Source organism: Ictidomys tridecemlineatus, chromosome 6, assembly GCF_052094955.1.
Source record: "Ictidomys tridecemlineatus isolate mIctTri1 chromosome 6, mIctTri1.hap1, whole genome shotgun sequence".
NCBI classification, from domain to species: domain Eukaryota; kingdom Metazoa; phylum Chordata; class Mammalia; order Rodentia; family Sciuridae; genus Ictidomys; species Ictidomys tridecemlineatus.
Window position 1 is genome coordinate 167,373,977 of NC_135482.1, and position 18,136 is coordinate 167,392,112.

At 38.8% G+C, this 18,136-nt stretch overlaps 1 protein-coding gene across 1 annotated transcript; it reads left to right on the plus strand.

Moving 5' to 3' along the window:
• Nucleotides 1-9,788: 9,788 nt before the first annotated feature.
• Nucleotides 9,789-11,342, plus strand: LOC144365124 (sperm motility kinase 2B-like). Its single transcript, XM_078015935.1, has one exon. It carries the CDS (start codon nucleotides 9,789-9,791, stop codon nucleotides 11,340-11,342), a length of 1,554 nt encoding a protein of 517 aa, XP_077872061.1.
• Nucleotides 11,343-18,136: the final 6,794 nt, after the last annotated feature.

Sequence of the window (18,136 nt, forward strand, 5' to 3'; positions counted from 1 at the left end):
TAAGTGAAAGATCATTGGGTCCTTAGGCAGGAGGAATTTACAAGACCATACCCATCAAGGATATGTACTTCACAACAAGCCCACAAAGTTGTATGATTGCATGGATTGATGTGGAAATATCACATGATAAAATTCAATACCAATGGATACAAATTCTGAGAAAAGTAGGATTAGAGAGTGTTATGGGTTAAATTATGCCTTCCAAAGCAATTGTTGAGGTTCTAATCCCACACCTAGCAATCACGGCTCCCCCTAACAAATGACTGAATTATGATGTAATTACCAAAGATGGTGTCATAAAGGAGTAGGTCAAGCTCTTGGTTCTGTATGACAGAGCCCTCATAAGGAGAGCAGGCAGGCTGTTCATTCAATGGCACTTTTGACCATGTTTTTTATGACAGCAGAGCACATTACAATTTTTATTACATATATAGAGCACAATTTTTCATATATCTCCTTGTTTACAAAGTATATTCATCCCAATTCCTGTCTTCATGTATTTTGGATAGTAATGCTTACCACATTACACAATTATTAATTACCTTATGGTTACCTCATAGCCCCCCCTTCCCCTCCTACACCCTCTGCCCTATCTAGAGTTCATCATGTCTCCCATGCTCCCGATTGTTATAATGAGGGAAAGCTGAATAACACAGTAACTCCATATTTTTTAAAGTCCTTTGCTTCCTAACTTGGTAAGAACATTTTCCATGTATTGAATAATGATCTATATTGATCTTTAAAATTATTAATGTCCAATTTCCCTTTTGATCTCTATGTCTTTAGCTATATGTTATATACTAAGGATATAGAAACAAAAATTTGATTTATTTACATTTATGCAGGAGGACTGGATATCCTATTTCATCAATATAATTGAGAGATCCAATTTTAAAATTGACAACAACAAAGCATCAGGAGAATGCTTCCTCAAATCCTGAATAATGGTAGGAATGTGTGCATTGGTACTCACTAATCAATCCAGTAGGTAATAATTGAACTTTTTTAATTTGTCCATTAGTTATGCAATTCATCAACCAATTTGTTTCCTAAATGAGAGAGCTCAAACTTCCTGAACCACCTCCCTTTTCTTCCTTGAGTTGTCCAGACATGGTATGCACTTACTTGCTCTTAATTGAGGGCTTCCAGTCATGTTTCCAATAGCAAAGTGAAGCAAGAGAACAGGAATGTTACTTCAGAACCACTGGCATTTCTTAATCATGTTGTCACAACAATAATTTTAAACATCAATCCTGTATAACTTAATAATACTTGCCCAGTTAAGGTGATGCAGAGATTATTTTGGATCCTGCTGAGATCCAAGATTTTGGCTTATTTATTGGATCTCATTTCCCAAAGTACTGCCACATGCCAGGCAGATGGAGCTGCAGAAGGCTGCAAATTTGGTTTCATGCCTGAGTCAAGACAAGCCCTCCTGATATGGTTTATGTTAGACCCAGATCAGAAGGCCAGGTGTTCTCTACTATTGTGGTGAATTCATTCCTTTTTGGAGTCTTTTCATGCTAGAAAATTTGCTGTGACCATATTAGTTCATTCCCACTGTTTCTCTAAGTTTGCAAACATGGGGTGAAAGGCACTGGATATTGTGATCTTTCCCTTTCAGAATGCACTCAGCTCCTTAGACTACCCCAAGTTTGACTCTCTAGGAGACACAAAAGCCTTTTATAAGGCAAATAAAGGCTTCTACAATGTGAATTTTCCAAACAAGGTGTTTCTGCTTCTAAATTGTGAAGAAGAAAGCTTCCATGTTGACTTTTGGCAGCTGGTTTTACTAAAAATAAGCAACAACATTGCGTCTTATTGATAACTCTGATATAAGCAAATTGATATAAGCAAATTGCAAAGACATTTTTGTTTTTAAAGTCAGAGCTGGTTAGTATAAATTCTGGTGATGACTTTATTCTTTTTATTGCTGAGTAATATTCCATTGTGAATGTATGCCTCATTTTTTATCCATCCATCTATTGAAGGGCATCTAGTTTGCTTACACATTTTAGCTATTGTGATAATCATGTATTTCTTTCTAATCTATTGTCCATCTGTCCCTCTGTTTTTAGAGCTAAATATCTCCATCATCCTAAATCCTTGAGGTCGACATTTTGCAGATGCAGGAACTTTCTGCTGGTTTTGGAGTTTGTAGTTGCTTAAATAATAAGTTGTTACTATTTTTCCCTCCATTTTATTCATCTCCCTGTCAGACCAAAGTAGAGAATACAAAACAACAACTGAGTGAACAAGTGAAGAGCTGACAATGACACTTGGTGCCCAATGCCCGATAAACTGTGATCACTGTGAGCAGCTGGCAGAAGCCCTAGCAGTTGCTGTAGTTTATGAAAACCAATGCCAGTTTAGTTGTGCTCTGTATCTTTGTTCCCATAGGCAGCCAAAACCTTGATCTTTCTCTACAACAGATAAATGAAACAAATAATATGGCTGAATTTCAAGTGTTCCTTTGGATCTACACCTATAATTCATCATCTGCTTAAATCAAAGGCAGTCCATTTTTTTTTGTTGTTGTTGTTGAATGAAGTGTTTCTTGTTTCCTTCATACAGTTCAGGTTTGCATAGATTCCCAAGACAGGGTGACTCTTGACCTACAAATGCCTATATGTGGTGCTCACGTTTCTGATATCCTCTTAAAGGTTTTAATTGCTGAGACAAGTCTTTTTTTAAATGTTTGCTACTTGGTATTTTTTCCAAATACGTGTTTGCTAACCATGAGAATCTATTCCAGAAACACTTTTACATTTCACAGGGTGAAAAGATACATAAGGATAAACTCTATAATGCTTTAGAATGCTATAAGTTGTTGGACTTTTAACAGTTTAGTTCTCTGGAAAATGGTGTAAGTTTTTAAACCATCCTCTTAGTTCAAATAATTAAGTTAAATTCTTCAGAGAGGTGGTCCACACCTCACCACTAAGGGCAGGTTAGGAGAACAGTTGCTGGGGATGCTGATTCAGCCACCAGAGATGGTGCTTTATGACATCAGTGGAAATGAAAATTAAGTCATCATTTAACAGATAATTGGCCTTTCAAGGTCAAGAAGGTGTAGATATTTCAAAGTTTTAATCAGAGCTCTAATCCCAAACTTATATTTGGGGAAGCCTCCTCTACTGGACAAGATCTAGAAGTTCAGAAGTTCAGCATGGAAAGAACCTAGAGGGGGAAGAGTACAATGCACTCTTCCTCCTGATTTGCTCCCATGCAGCCTCTTGCCCCTGGATTCCCTTGCTCTGATTAACATGGTGTCCCTCAGACTGACTCACTCCATTTTCAAAATCTCTACAGTTTCTTTTATGGCTGCCTATGGAGCCAGGGCTCCCAGGAGCAGTACTAGCCATCCTTGACACCCCTTCCTTGTCAGGTTGCCTTCCTGCTACAGTTGTCGACTCACTACTTGTGAATAAAGATCCCTTACAATTACTGATGTTAGATTTTCTTTTTACTTACAAGCTCAAGGTTTATAGTTTAGCCTTCAAAAATTTACATTCTGTGTAATTAAATAGATATGTGCAAATGTTTGTCTCTTTTCCTTAATTAAATTATATATTCATTATTTATTTGTTATATGTGTTGACAGGGAGAATGCAATTCACTTATTACACATATAGAGCACAATTTTCAAGTCCTGCTTGTACAAAAATTATATTCACTCCATTCTCGTCTTTATACACGTACTTAGGGTAATGATACCTAACTCATCACACCATCATTCCTATCTCTTTGCCCCCTCCCATCCACTCCCTACCCTTTGCCCTATCTAAAGTTCCTTCATTCCTCCCATGCTCCCTGCCATCACCATCCTGAATTATGAACCAGCATCCTCACATCAAAGAAAACATTCAGCCTTTGGTTTGGGGGGATTGGCTTACTTCATGTAGCATTATATTTTCCAACTCCATCCATTTACCTGCAAATGTCATGATTTTATTCTGTTTTAATACTGAATAATAATGTTCCATTGTGTATATATACCAAAGCTTCCCTGTTCATTTTTCTATTGAAGGGCATCTGTGTTGGTTCCACAACTTAGCTTTTGTGAATTGTGCTGTTATAAACATTGATAAGGTTGTGTCCCTGTAGTATGCTGTATGTAAGTCCTTTAGATATAAACCAAGGAGTGACATAGTTGTGTCAAATGGTGGTTCCATTTCAAGTTTTGCAAGGAATCTCCTTATTGCTTTCCAGATTGGCTGTACCAAGTTGAAGTTCCACCAGCAATGTATTAGTGTTCCTTTCCCCCCACATCCTTGTCAACACCTATTTTTTATTGTATTCTTGATAGCTGCCATTCTGACTGGAGCAAGATGAAATGTTAGAGTAGTTTTGATTTGCATTTCTCTAACTGGTAGAGATTTGAGCATTTGTTCCTATATTTGATGATTGTATATCCTCTTCTGAGAAGTGTCTGTGCAGTGCCTTGTCCCACTTATTGATTGGGTTATTTGTGGTTTTGGAGTTACAGTTTTTGATTGCTTTACATATAATGGAGAGTAGTGCTCTATCTGATGGGTACATATAGGCTTGAGGCTGCTACAACCAAGAAACTAGGATATTTCTACTTCTATCAAGGGACAACACTAAGGACCTGATAAGACATCACCAATGTCCCTGAGGGCGTGGCTGCACCATGCCTACTAGATTCTCTACTAGAGATGCTAACAGTAATCCAATTGCTGAGGTAACAGAGAGTCTTGCATGGGCTTGCCTATCTTTTATTTCTACTATTAACAGCCAACAACTTATGATTAGCCTCACACCAGTCATATAATCTAATACCTCCACATTCTCTCATCCTACCTCCTAAAAATCTCAGGCAAACCATTACCTGAACCAATGGACTATATGATCAAAGATAAGTGAACTCATCATTTCTGATTAAAGTGCAAAACTGTAAATGTAAAAATAGAAGCAGATAAAAGGCTGCACATTGTATACGTTGAGAACAGTAATATTGATCTCTCCCTTAAAAGTGAGGTATTGGTAACCTGTAGGACACTGAAAGACAATAGGGCAGAAGCTGTAATACCTTGGGTCTACACTGGAAGAGAATTAGACACATTGACATCAAGAAAAACCAAGGGAGGAAAGTACCCCAAACAAACCAAGACACAACAACAATAGGATCCATAGATAGTACAGTAGGTGAAATGTCAGAGAAGGAATTCAGAATATACACAACTAAAATAATTTAAAAATTAAAGACTGATCTAAGTGAGCAGATGCAGAAAAAATCAGTCACTCTAACAAAGTGATGAGAGAATAAATATAGGTTGAAATAGATTACTTTTGGAAAGGGATAGAAATACTGAAAATAAACAAACAAACAAATTCTTGAAATGAAAGAAACAGTAACCTAATTTAAAAACTCAATCAATAGCACCACCCACAGACTAGATCACATGGAAGACAGGATCTGAGACAATGAAGACAAAACATACAATCTTAAAAATAAAGTTGACCTCACAGTGAAGATGGTAAGAAACCATGAACAGAAAGAATGTACAAGAATTATGAGATACCATCCAAAGACCAAATGTATGATTTATTGGGATAGAGAAATGTTCAGAGATTCAAAGCAAAAGAATGCACAATCTCTTCAATGAAAGTAAATTTTCCAAGTATGAGGAAAGAATTGGACAATCAAATACAAGAGGCCTATAGGACACCAAAGGTACAAAATTACAACAGATCTACACCAAGTCATATTATAATGAACATGCCTAGCATACAGAATGAGGATAGAATTTTAAAGGCACAAGAGTGAAAAATCAGATTGTCTATAAGGGAAAACCAATTCAGATCTCAGCAGATTTTTCAACACAGAATCTCAAAGCCAGGAGATCTTGGAACAACATATACCAAGCTCTAAAAGATAATGGAAGTCAACCAATAATCTTATATTCAACATTTAATGTGTGTGTCTTAATTGGGAATTTTTGTACTCAAAAATGATACTAGAATCAATAAATCAATAAAAACAGAAAGCCTACAGAATTAAAGAAAATCTTTGCAACCTGCACCTCAGATAGAACACTAATCTTCAGGATATACAAAGAATTACACAAAACTTAATAAGAAAACAAATCACCCAATGAATAAATGAGCAAAGGAACTGAACAAGCACTTCACTGAAGGAATGATTGCTGAAGAAATATATGAAAAAAATATTCAGCATCTCTAACCCTTAGGGATATGCAAATCAAAAGCACAAGGAGATTCCATCTCACTCCAGTCAGAATGTCAATGATGAAGAATATAAGAAATAATAAATATGGGAATAGGATGAGGGGAAAAAAGGTTCATTTATACATTGCTGCTGGGACTGCAAATTGTGGTAACCATTAGAAAAAGCAAAATGGAGATTCCTGAGAAAACCTGGAAAGGAACCACCATTTGACCCAGTTATCTCACTACTCAGTACATACTAAGATGACTTAAAATCAGTGTACCATAGTGATGCAGCCACACCAATGTTTATGGAGCTCACCTAACAATAAAGATACTATTGAGCCCAGCTAGGTGCCCTTCAACAGATGAATGGCTAAAGAAAATGTGGTATACTAAACAATGAAATAATATTCAGCCATAAAGAAGAATGAAATTATAGCATTTGCTAGTAAATGGATGGAACTGCAGATATCAAGCTAAGTGAAATAAGCCAATCGCCAAAAGCCAAAGGCCAAACATTCTCTCTGATGTTTGGATGCTAACAAACAACAAGGGATGGTTGGTAGGGGATGTGTAGAAGTTCATTGAATTAGCCAAATGGGAGGGAAGAAAAGGAGTGGGGATAGGAATAGGAAAGACAGTACAATGAACTGACATAACTTACTTATGTTCATACATAAATACATGACCAGTGTCACTTCACATCATGTACAACTGCAAGAATGGGATCCTAACTAGAATAGCTTATATTCTGTGTATGTACAATATATCAAAGCACTCTACTGTGACGTATATCTATAAAGAACAAATAAAAACATGTAAAAATACTATAAAGAAAGATACAATTACTTGATGTGTATTTTGCCTTATTTGTTTTAGTTTATATTTTGTAAGTCTCACTTCTTAAGTCCAATTTAACTCTTAAAGTCTAATTGGTTCACTGCCACTGCCATACCTCAACTTTCCATTATCTATAGCTTTCTTCTCAGGATATTATCTCTTTGCATTTGGTTCATTTACTTTCAGGGACTCTATGAGATTGTTAAAAAGATATTTTTCTTGTAAAATGTTTTTAAGCTATCCTTTTTTCTCCATCAATTTGAATGAAGCATCGGATCTCTGGTTCCTTTATATAAACATCCTTTCAAAATGTAATGTCCTTCATATGACAAAACCATATTCTGTATAAAATCAAACACTATTTCTTGGAATTAAAAAAGGGGGCTCAAAACATGGCTAAGTTAAAACTTTGTAACTTAGGTTTCAAATCGTTTATTTGTATGTCTGTATACTTTTTATTTTGTTTCTTGGAGTACAACACCTGTTTAAACTTTCATTCATTCACTCATTCAACAATTTGTTTTTCTTGGATGCCTATAATGGGCTGTACAACAGAGATTTGTTTATATTCTACTAGAAGAGGAAGATCAAGAACTAACTTAAAAGTGATACATTATATCATGCTTTATGATAATATTTCTAGGTTACCACTACATTTATGTGACAACATACATGGAAGAAGCATCACAAGTAGAATGAAGTAGAAAATTATTGAATAATGGGACGGGATAGGGTTTACTGAAATACTAAATAAGGTCACTTGTGTAGAGCTTTCAAGAAGAAAACATTTGAGTTGAGATGTTAAGGAAGAAAGAAATTGGATAAATAATCAAATGTTTTGCCAGATTATAACACAAGTAGTCTGTAGTCCAACTTCTGATAGGGTCCTTATTTCCTTCTGAAAGCTCATGAGCCAGGTCTGCATTTCTGTTGGTATTGTGGTCATCTGAACACCAGAATCCCTGTTCAACTCTTCTTACAATAATCCAAAGATTTTCCAGCTCACTATTTCAAAGTCTTACAAAGTCTTTGTAGGTCAAAGGTTTCTGACCCACACAGTCAGTTTATTCAGAGGAACGTCCCCACTTCTCCCTACACAAATGTGTGAGTCTGTTATCTTTGATTTCACTCTAACCAAACCTCTGATATAAAACAAAGTAGAGTATGGGAACGTGATCCCAAGGGCTCAGTCCATAGATGGCCAACTCCAATTCTCTGGGTCCAAGGTGAGGCAGTGCACTATGAGGGAAAGGCCCAGTGGAGGAAAGCTGTTCCTCTCATGGCAGTGAGGAAGCAGAGAGACAGGAAGGGATCACAGGAAAGTAGGAGCTTTCCTGGCATGACCACAGTGAGCTAGCTCCTCCAGCTGCACCCCACCTGCCTACAGTTACAACCTCAACTGAAACTTGAACGCTCTAGTTAGGTTACAGGTTCCACATTCGAATAATTTTAGCACTATTTCTGCATGAATATAGGAGTGTGGGTGGGGGGTGGGGGGACTTATGTCCAAATTATGACAGACTGTAAGCCTATGTACTCTGTTCACTGAAGCTCAAGAATCACACATTCAAGCCCAGCCTGAGCAACTTAGCAAAATTTTGTCTCAAACTAAATATATAAATAAATAAGTGGCTGGGAATGTACCTCAGTGTTAGAGAATTTGACTGATATGTTTGAGACCCTGGGATCAATCACCAGTATGTCCCCTCAGCCAAAATAAAAAAAATAATAATAAGTGCTTGAGGGATTTAGTTCAAAACTTCTTCCCCTTTCATCATGTGAGGATATGGCCACAAAATGCTCTGACCTTGGACTGGGAGAAGTGAAATACTACCAATAAATTACCCATTCCAAGGTATTTTGTTACAGCAGCAGCAAGATACCCGTTCATCTGGGAAGACCTCCATTTCTTCTCTCTGTGGGAAGGACGCTTTTGCTGGTTTTAGGATTCTTGGCGTCCACATTTTGTTTTTTATCACTTTGAATATATCAACCCACTCTTTTTTGAATTCCAGAATTTCCAGTGAGAATTCCCAGGTAGGACTGTATGGGGCAATTAGGATGAAGCCTTTCTCCCTCTTAGCACCAAAGACGTTAAGACTGTGCTTAGGGAACAGATCATGTTGTTTCAGTATCAAATGGCAGAGAAGTGCTACTCTATTTTGACACCAATGATTTGGAAGAAAAAGAAATTGAATACCTTGAATGTGGATATGATAAGGTCTTCAGAAGCCCAGAATTATTAGAAATGTTTGGAATTGAAATGACAAGTCCTTTTAATTTGTAAACAAATATCAGTCTCCATAACCAAAGGAAGCAAAAAAAAAAAAAAAAAATGGAGTCCACTTGTATTCTTGTTGTGACATGGAAATAGTTCTGAGGCCCCAAAGGGAGATGACCACTGAGGGTTTAGGCCAGGCATGATTGGTCCTTTTCTTGCTCTGACCTCACAAGGAGCCATTGTGAGGAATCTTCAAACAGCGGGTATATAAGAAAGTGGCCAGGGCTGGGTTTTTGTCCACAAGTACAGGAAGCTCTTGGTGGTGACCTGTCGGACTCCCAGATAGTTAGTGCTTTTGGTGGTTGGTATTCGGTGGTTGGTGGTTGGTGGTTGGTGGTGCTGTGGTCTTTGGCTTTTGGTTTTTTGATTTGGGTTTGTTGTTTTGCTTTGTTTTGGTTTTTGGTTTTGCTTTGTTGTTTTGGCTTGTTATTTTTTTTTAAGGTAGCATCCTTAGTTGGTGTTCCTGCTTAGGATGTTTAGCCAGAGTAGTGAGAGTAGTGAGAGTAGAGTAGCAGCACTGCAGGTGCCAGGCTCCTGCAGCGTGGCAGCCTTCATGGAGCACTATGAGTTCCTGAAGGTCATCGGGCGTGGTGGGTATGGCCAGGTGAGCCTAGCCCTCCATCGCCTCTCAGGGGCACAGGTGGCAGTGAAAGCCCTGGCACTGGAAGTGGAGAACATTCCGGCCTTCAACGAGCCCAAGATCATGATGAGTCTGGAGCACCCCAACGTGGTCCAGCTGTTTCACGTGATTGGCACCGAGAGCACCATCTACATGGTGATGGAGCACGTAGGTGGGGGACGACTGCTTGATCACATCACACGTGGCATGCAGGTGGAGGAGGTCCGGAGGGTTTTCAGGCAGATCGTGGGGGCCGTGGGCTACCTCCATGACAAGGGCATCGTGCACCGAGACCTCAAGCCAGAGAACATCATGCTGGATACCAGAGGCCAAGTCAAGCTGATCGACTTTGGTGCCGCCACGTGGTTCAGCGCTGGGGAGAAGCTGAGGCGGGTCTGGGGCACACTCCCATACCTTGCCCCTGAAGGTGTCTTGCGGCAAGAGTATGAGGGACCCCCGATGGACGTCTGGAGCCTGGGGGTCATCTTGTATTTTATGTTGACACGGAGCCTCCCATTTGACTCCACCTCCTCTGAGGACCTGCTGACGCGGATCACTCACGCCAGGTACCATGTCCCTGACTCAGTGCCTGTGGGAGCCCGAAGGCTCATCCACAGCATACTGACCGTGAAGCCCCCGAAGCGGCCCACAGTCAAGCAAATCTCTCGGCACCCATGGCTGAAGCAGGGTGGGGAGCGTGTACCCCAACAGTGTAGTGAGGCTCTTCCCAAACACCCAGACCCCCAAATAATGGCGCTCCTGGTTGACCATGGTCTCGATCCATACCAAACCTGGCTATCTCTGGCCAAGAGAAAGTTTGATGCGGGGATGGCCAACTACTTGATTCTGCAGCACCAGAAGAGCCAGGGGGGAGAGCGCCTGTACCCAGCGAAGCCTGTGCCTCGCAGGCTTCGGCTTTCCTCTTGTCCTGCCGGCCTTTCCCGGGGCCCTGTGCTCCCCACGAGGAGCACGAGTGAGCCTGCCCTTGGAGCCTTGCCCTTGCCCCATAAGCACCAGCTGCCTGAGGAAGCCAAACAGCCAGGGCAGGTGGGCATCAGAAGGGCCAGCCTGCCTGCTCCTCCTCTGGACTTGCAGCCTGCTGAGGCCCCGCCTCCTGACGAAGCCTCCCAGTCCAGCTCGCTCTCCTACTTGCCCAACCGCTGGAAGCGCCTGGTCAGGTTAGTAGAGACAGTCCGCAGCAGTTCCGCCCAAGATGTATCCCCAGAGCAACCCCGAGAACCCAGGAAGAGCTGGACCAGGAGGATCGCTAACTGTGTCCGAAGACTGTGCTGTTGCATGCCACGTGTCCGTGTCCGCAATAGAGTGTTTCCAAGGGTTCGCAGGAAAAGTGAGCCAGAGCCGGATCAGGAGACCTTTTCTGGCTCCGAGTTCGAAGTGGAGAGCTGAGCCACACAGGACCAGTGGCCAGCCTGCGATTCCTCTGCCCCCACCTGCCGAAGACACCAGACACTCTTCTGCCTGGGACACTTCACCCTGCCCTGCCCCCTTTCCCTTCTCCCGTTCTTCGGACATGTTTCTTGATACATTGATTTTTGGACAAATTGTATAATAAAATTTTTATTGCGAAATTTTTGAAAAATGCTCTGATTCAAATGAGGGTCTGCTCTCCAAGAAAAGAGGGTCCTCAGGGTGGGTCAGGTCCCACCAGCCATCATCTCCCAGGCCTGGACCACTGTGCCTCCCTCTACAGTGTAGACTCCCTTGCCCTTAGAATAGATGAGGACTCACTTGTCTTGAGCCAGTGTAGAACATTCACTTGCTTTCACCTAGTACAGACTGGCTTCTGTTGATCCAGTGTGCATGGAGTCTCTCCCATTGAGCCATTGTAGACATGACCTTTAGCTGGTGACCATGGTGACGAGGAATACCTCCAAGAAGGCATGGAAGACCTCAGTGTTCCAGGGCATCTTCATGATACTGTGTGTAGGGAAGGTAGGGAAGGAAGAGTTGGCCAGTACAGCAGTGGCTGGGTGCCTCAGAACCTGCCATGCAGCCGCCTCACTCAAAATTGTCATGACTGTTGCTATGGGACAGAGTACTCAGGATTTCAGGACTGGAGGGTCAGTTCATCCTATGGATGCAATTATCCATTAAGGCAAGGTGCACCCACAAGGATTTACTTACCTTTGGATTCTATTCCTAGGCTTGTCAAAGGTGACAGCCTGGGTACCTTGTTTCTCTGACATGTCCATTGGTCTGGCACCAGGAGCTACACTGACACCAGCTTCCGGCTCTTGCCCTTTGTGGTCAGAAATGTATACTATGTGAAACTGTCATCTTTGTGTAGTGGTCTGTAACCAAGAGGTCTGTCACCTCCTTGGTTACATTTCTAATTTTTATAATTTTTTTGAAGTTATGGAACATCTTTGCAGCAGATTCATTATTGGAGTAAAAGAAATTGACTCTTCTACGTGTGTTGATCTTCTATCCTGCTAATTTGGTAATATCTTTCTCTTACCTAATTAGTTTGGATACAGTTAATGGTCTATGTTGAATCATAGTGGTGAGGGGAGAATGGACATGTTTTCCTTATTCTTGGTTTTAGAGCAAATGTTTTCAGTTTTTCTCCATTCAGAATGATCTTGGCCCTTGGTTTGTCATATACAGACTTTAAGATGTTGAGGGAAGTTCCTTCTGTCCTTAGTTTCTCTTGTTATAAAAATGGGTAGTGGCCTTTGGCAAATGCATCTTCATATCTATCAATGTAATCCTGTGATTCTTGTTCTGAATTCTAATTATGTGGTTTGTTACATTGATTTCTGCATGTCTTCAACTGATTAATTTTCTTCTCTGTGACCTTGATGTGTGACATTATTAGATTATTTTTTCTCTATGACCTTGAGTTGTAACATTAGTTAGCTCTATGGTATTTTTGGTATATTATATATTTTTTAAAAAAAGTTAACAAAAATCTATGACAGTGCGAAGAGAACTTAAATTTTTAGCAATGGGTTTCTATATTTTTTAAAAACATTATATAAGTTGTCTTCACTCTGTCACATAGATTTTTGTTATATCTCTATTCTGATTTCTTTCTAAGGTTTCTTTTCTACAATTCATTTCTCTTGTGAATGTGTAGCATTTAATGTTGAATTGTAGGTGCTGGAATTCCTTTATTATTCCTTTATTATATTTCATCCATTATTAACTATTCAAGGAGGACTCTGTCTTTATTTGTGTTTCCTAACATTGACTATTCATATTAGGAACTTCGCTAAACATCTTAAAGCCTATATATGACAAACCAAAGGCCAACATTATTCTGAACAGAGAAAAACTGATAACATTTCCTCTAAAACAGATGTGATTACAAAGTGAATTGCTTTGTCAATGAATGAAATATTTTATTGATGTCTTTAAGATCCATTTAATTCATTGTTTTTGAAATATTTTTAGTTCTAAATAATCTTTATGTCTAGATGACATATGTAATGGTTAGAGAGTTTTGTTTAAATCCCCCAGTAATTTTGTATTTTGATCTATTTCCTTCTTTATATTGATAAGAGTTTGCTTTCTGTATGCAGAAGCACAGTTGTTTGGAGCATAAATATTTATTATCAGTATATCTTGTTGCTGGATTTTCCCCTCGCCGGTTTGAAGAAATCTTCTTTGTCTCCTTTAATTAATTTTGACTTGAAGTCTACTTTGACATTAGAGGAGCTACCCCTGCTTCCTTGCTTTTTCCATTTTCATGCATATCTCTGTCTCTAAGGTGAGTGTTTTGTAGGCAACATGTTGCTTTGTATTGTTTTTTTTTAATGCAAACTGCTAATATGAGTTTTGCTTTCATTATTATTATAGAAAGATGATTTTTATTTCCTGCCATTTCAATTTATTTCTAATGCTAAATTCAAACTTGGTTATCCTTTAATGGGACTATTCTATTGTATTCATCTCTTTTATTTTTATGTATTTTCTCTGCATGAAATATTCCATCAAGGACATTTGGCAGTGCAGACTACCTGGTTACAAATTATTTTGGTTTCTGCTTATTGTGAAGGATCTAATCCTGTTTGGAAGCTGTTTTATTCCAAGACTTAGCATGTATCTTTCCATGCTCTCCTATCTTTTAGCGTCTATGTTGAGATATCAGTTGAAATCCAAATGGGTTTACCTCTGAATGTGACCTGATGTATTTTTTTGTGTGGCATTTTCTATTAGGCACTTTTCTATATATTTTTCTATTAGGCATTTTCATTATAATGTATCTTGGAGAGAATGATTTTTGCTCGCGCCTATTTGAAATTCTATATGCGTCTTGAGTGTGGATTTCATCTTGTTCCTATGATTTAAAAATTTTTCTCATACTCATTGAGAAGATTGTGTATTTCTTTAGTTCACATTTCAGGAGTCTTCAACCACAATGATTCTTAAGTTTGTTACCTGCAAACTGTCTCTGATTTCTGGAACATTCTGCCAATGGTCTCTTTGCATCTTTATTTTGACTCTATTTTCAAAATTATGTACTTTTTTGTTTAGACCACACTGAAAATCTATTTTCAAAGTGGTTTAATCTATTGGTAACATTTTGCAACTGAATTCTAAATCCAGTTGTTTATTTAGTTTAAATTATCCAATTGAAAAGAATTAAAACTATACTTGTTGTGTTCTTTCATCACAAAGGACTCAAACAAAAAATAGTAAAACTTTGGAAAATAAGCACACTTCCATGTAACCTATGGATCAAGGAAGTCTAAAGGTGGACTAAGTGAAAGATCATTGGGTCATTAGGCAGGAGGAATTTACAAGAGCATACCCGTCAAGGATATGTACTTCAGGACAAGCCCACAAAGTTGTATGATTGCATGGATTGATGTGGAAATATCACATGACAAAATTCAATACCAATGGAAAAAATTCTGAGAAAAGTAGGATTAGAGAGTGTTATGGGTTAAATTATGCCTTCCAAAGCAATTGTTGAGGTTCTAATCCCACACCTACCAATCACGGCTCCCCTTAACAAATGACTGAATTATGATGTAACTACCAAAGATGGTGTCATAAAGGAGTAGGTCAAGCTCTTGGTTCTGTATGACAGAGCGGGCAGGCTGCTCATTCAAGGGCACTTTTGACCATATTTTTTATGACAGCAGAGCACATTACAATTTTTATTACATATATAGAGCACAATTTTTCATATATCTCCTTGTTTACAAAGTATATTCACGCCAATTCCTGTCTTCATGTATTTTGGATAGTAATGCTTACCACATTCCACAATTATTAATTACCTTATGGTTACCTCATAGCCCCCCCCTTCCCCTCCTACACCCTCTGCCCTATCTAGAGTTCATCATGTCTCCCATGCTCCCGATTGTTATAATGAGGGAAAGCTGAGTAACACAGTACCTCCATATTTTTTAAAGTCCTTTGCTTCCTAACTTGGTAAGAACATTTTTCATGTATTGAATAATGATCTATATTGATCTTTAAAATTATTAATGTCCAATTTCCCTTTTGATCTCTATGTCTTTAGCTATATGTTATATACTAAGGATATAGAAATTTGATTCATTTACATTTATGCAGGAGGACTGGATATCCTATTTCATCAATATAATTGAGAGATCCGATTTTAAAATTGACAACAACAAAGCATCAGGAGAATGCTTCCTCAAATCCTGACTAATGGTAGGAGTGTGTGCATTGGTACTCACTAATCAATCCAGTAGGTAAATATAATTGCACTTTTTTCATTTGTCCATTAGTTATGCAATTCATCAGCCATTTTTTTTCCTAAATGAGAGAGCTCAAACTTTCTGAAGTTTCTTTCCCTTTTCTTCCTTGAGTTGTCCAGACATGGTATGCACTTACTTGCTCTTCATTGAGGGCTTCCAGTCATATTTTCAATAGCAAAGTGAAGCAAGAGAACTGGAATGTTTCTTCAGAACCACTGGCATTTCTTAATCATGTTGTCACAACAATAATTTTAAACATCAATCCTCTATAACTTAGCAATACTTGCCCAGTTCAGATGATGCAGAGATTATTTTGGATCCTGCTGAGATCCAAGATTTTGGCTTATTTATTGGATCTCATATCCCAAAGTACGGCCACATGCCAGGCAGATGGAGCTGCAGAAGGCTGCAAATTTGGTTTCATGCCTGGGTCAAGACAAGCCCTCCTGATATGGTTTATGTTAGACCCAGATCACAAGGCCAGGTGTTCTCTACTATTGTGGTGAATTCATTCCTTTTCGGAGACTTTTCATGCTAGAAAATTTGCTGTGACCTTATTAGTTCATTCCCACTGTTTCTCTAAGTTTGCAAACATGGGGTGAAAGGCACTGGATATTGTGATCTTTCCCTTTCAGAATGCACTCAGCTCCTTAGACTACCCTAAGTTTGACTCTCTAGGAGACACAAAAGCCTTTTATAAGGCAAATAAAGGCTTCTACAATGTGAATTTTTCAAAACAAGGTGTTTCTGATTCTGATTTGAGAAGAAGAAAGCTTCCGTGTTGACTTTTGGCAGCTTATTTTACTAAAAAATAAGCAGCAGCATTGCTTCTTATTGATCACTCTGATAATAATGATATAAGCAAAATTGCAAAGACATTTTTGTTTTTAAACTCAGAGCTGGTTAGTATAAATTCTGGTGATGACTTTATTCTTTTTATTGCTGAGTAATATTCCCTTGTGTATATATGCCACATTTTTTATGCATCCATCTATTGAAGGGCATCTAGGTTGCTTACACATTTTAGCTATTGTGATAATCATATATTTCTGTCTAATCTATTGTCCATCTGTCCCTCTGTCTTTAGAGCTAAATATCTCCATCACCCTAAATCCTTGACGTGGACATTTTGCAGATGCCGGAACTTTCTGCTGGTTTTGGAGTTTGTAGTTTCTTAAATAATAAGTTGTTATTCTTACTTTTTCCCTCCATTTTATTCATCTCCCTGTCAGACCAAAGTAGAGAATACAAAACAACAACTGAGTGAACAAGTGAAGAGCTGACAATGACACTTGGTGCCCAATACCCGCTAAACTGTGATCACTGTGAGCAGCTGGCAGAAGCCCTAGCAGTTGCTGTAGTTTATGAAAACCAATGCCAGTTTAGTTGTGCTCTGTATCTTTTTTCCCATAGGCAGCCAGAACCTTGATCTTTCTCTACAACAGATAAATGAAACAAATAATATGACTGAATTTCAAGTGTTCCTTTGGATCTACACCTATAATTCATCATCTGCTTGTATCAAAGGCAGTCCATTTTTGTTGTTGTTGTTGTTGTTGAATGAAGTGTTTCTTGTTTCCTTCATACAGTTCAGGTTTGCATAGATTCCCAAGACAGGGTGACTCTTGACCTACAAATGCTTATATGTGGTGCTCTCATTCCTGATATCCTCTTAAAGGTTTTAATTGCTGAGACAAGTTTCTTTTTCTTAAAGTTTGCTACTTGGTATTTTTTCCAAATATGTGTGTGCTAACCATTAGAACTTTATTCTATTCCAGAAACACTTTTACACTTTACAGGGTGAAAAGATGCATAGGGATGAACTCTATAATGCCTTAGCATGCTATAAGTTGTTGGACTTTTAAGAGTTTGGTTCTCTGGAAAATGGTGTAAGTTTTTAAACCATCGTCTTAGTTCAAATAATTAAGTTAAATTCTTCAGAGAGATGGTCCACACCTCACCACTAAGGGCAGGTTAGGAGAACAGTTGCTGGGGATGCTGATTCAGCCACCAGAGATGGTGCTTTATGACATCAGTGGAAATGAAAATTAAGTCATCATTTAACAGATAATTGGCCTTTCAAGGTCAGGAATGTGTAGATATTTCAATGTTCTAATCAGAGCTCTTATCCCAAACTTATATTTGGGGAAGCCTCCTCTACTGGACAAGATCTAGAAGTTCAGTAGTTCAGCATGGAAAGCATCCTCCTGATTTGCTTCCCATGAAGCCTTTTGCCCCTGGATTCCCTTGCTCCCATTAACATGGTTTCCCTCACACTGACTCACTCCATTTTCAAAATCTCTACAGTTTCTTTCATGGTTGCCTCTGGAGCCATCCTCGGCACGCCTTCCTTGTCAGGTTGCCTTGCTGCTACAGTTGTCAACTCACTATTTGTGAATAAAGATCCCTTACAATTACTAATGTTAGATTTTCTTTTCACTTATAAGCTCAATGTTTATATTTTATAGTTTAGCCTTCGAAAATTTCCATTCTGTGTAATTA

Excerpts from the sequence above, each read along its gene's own strand:
- LOC144365124 (XM_078015935.1), top strand. The coding sequence starts at position 9,789 with ATGTTTAGCCAGAGTAGTGAGAGTAGTGAGAGTAGAGTAGCAGCACTG.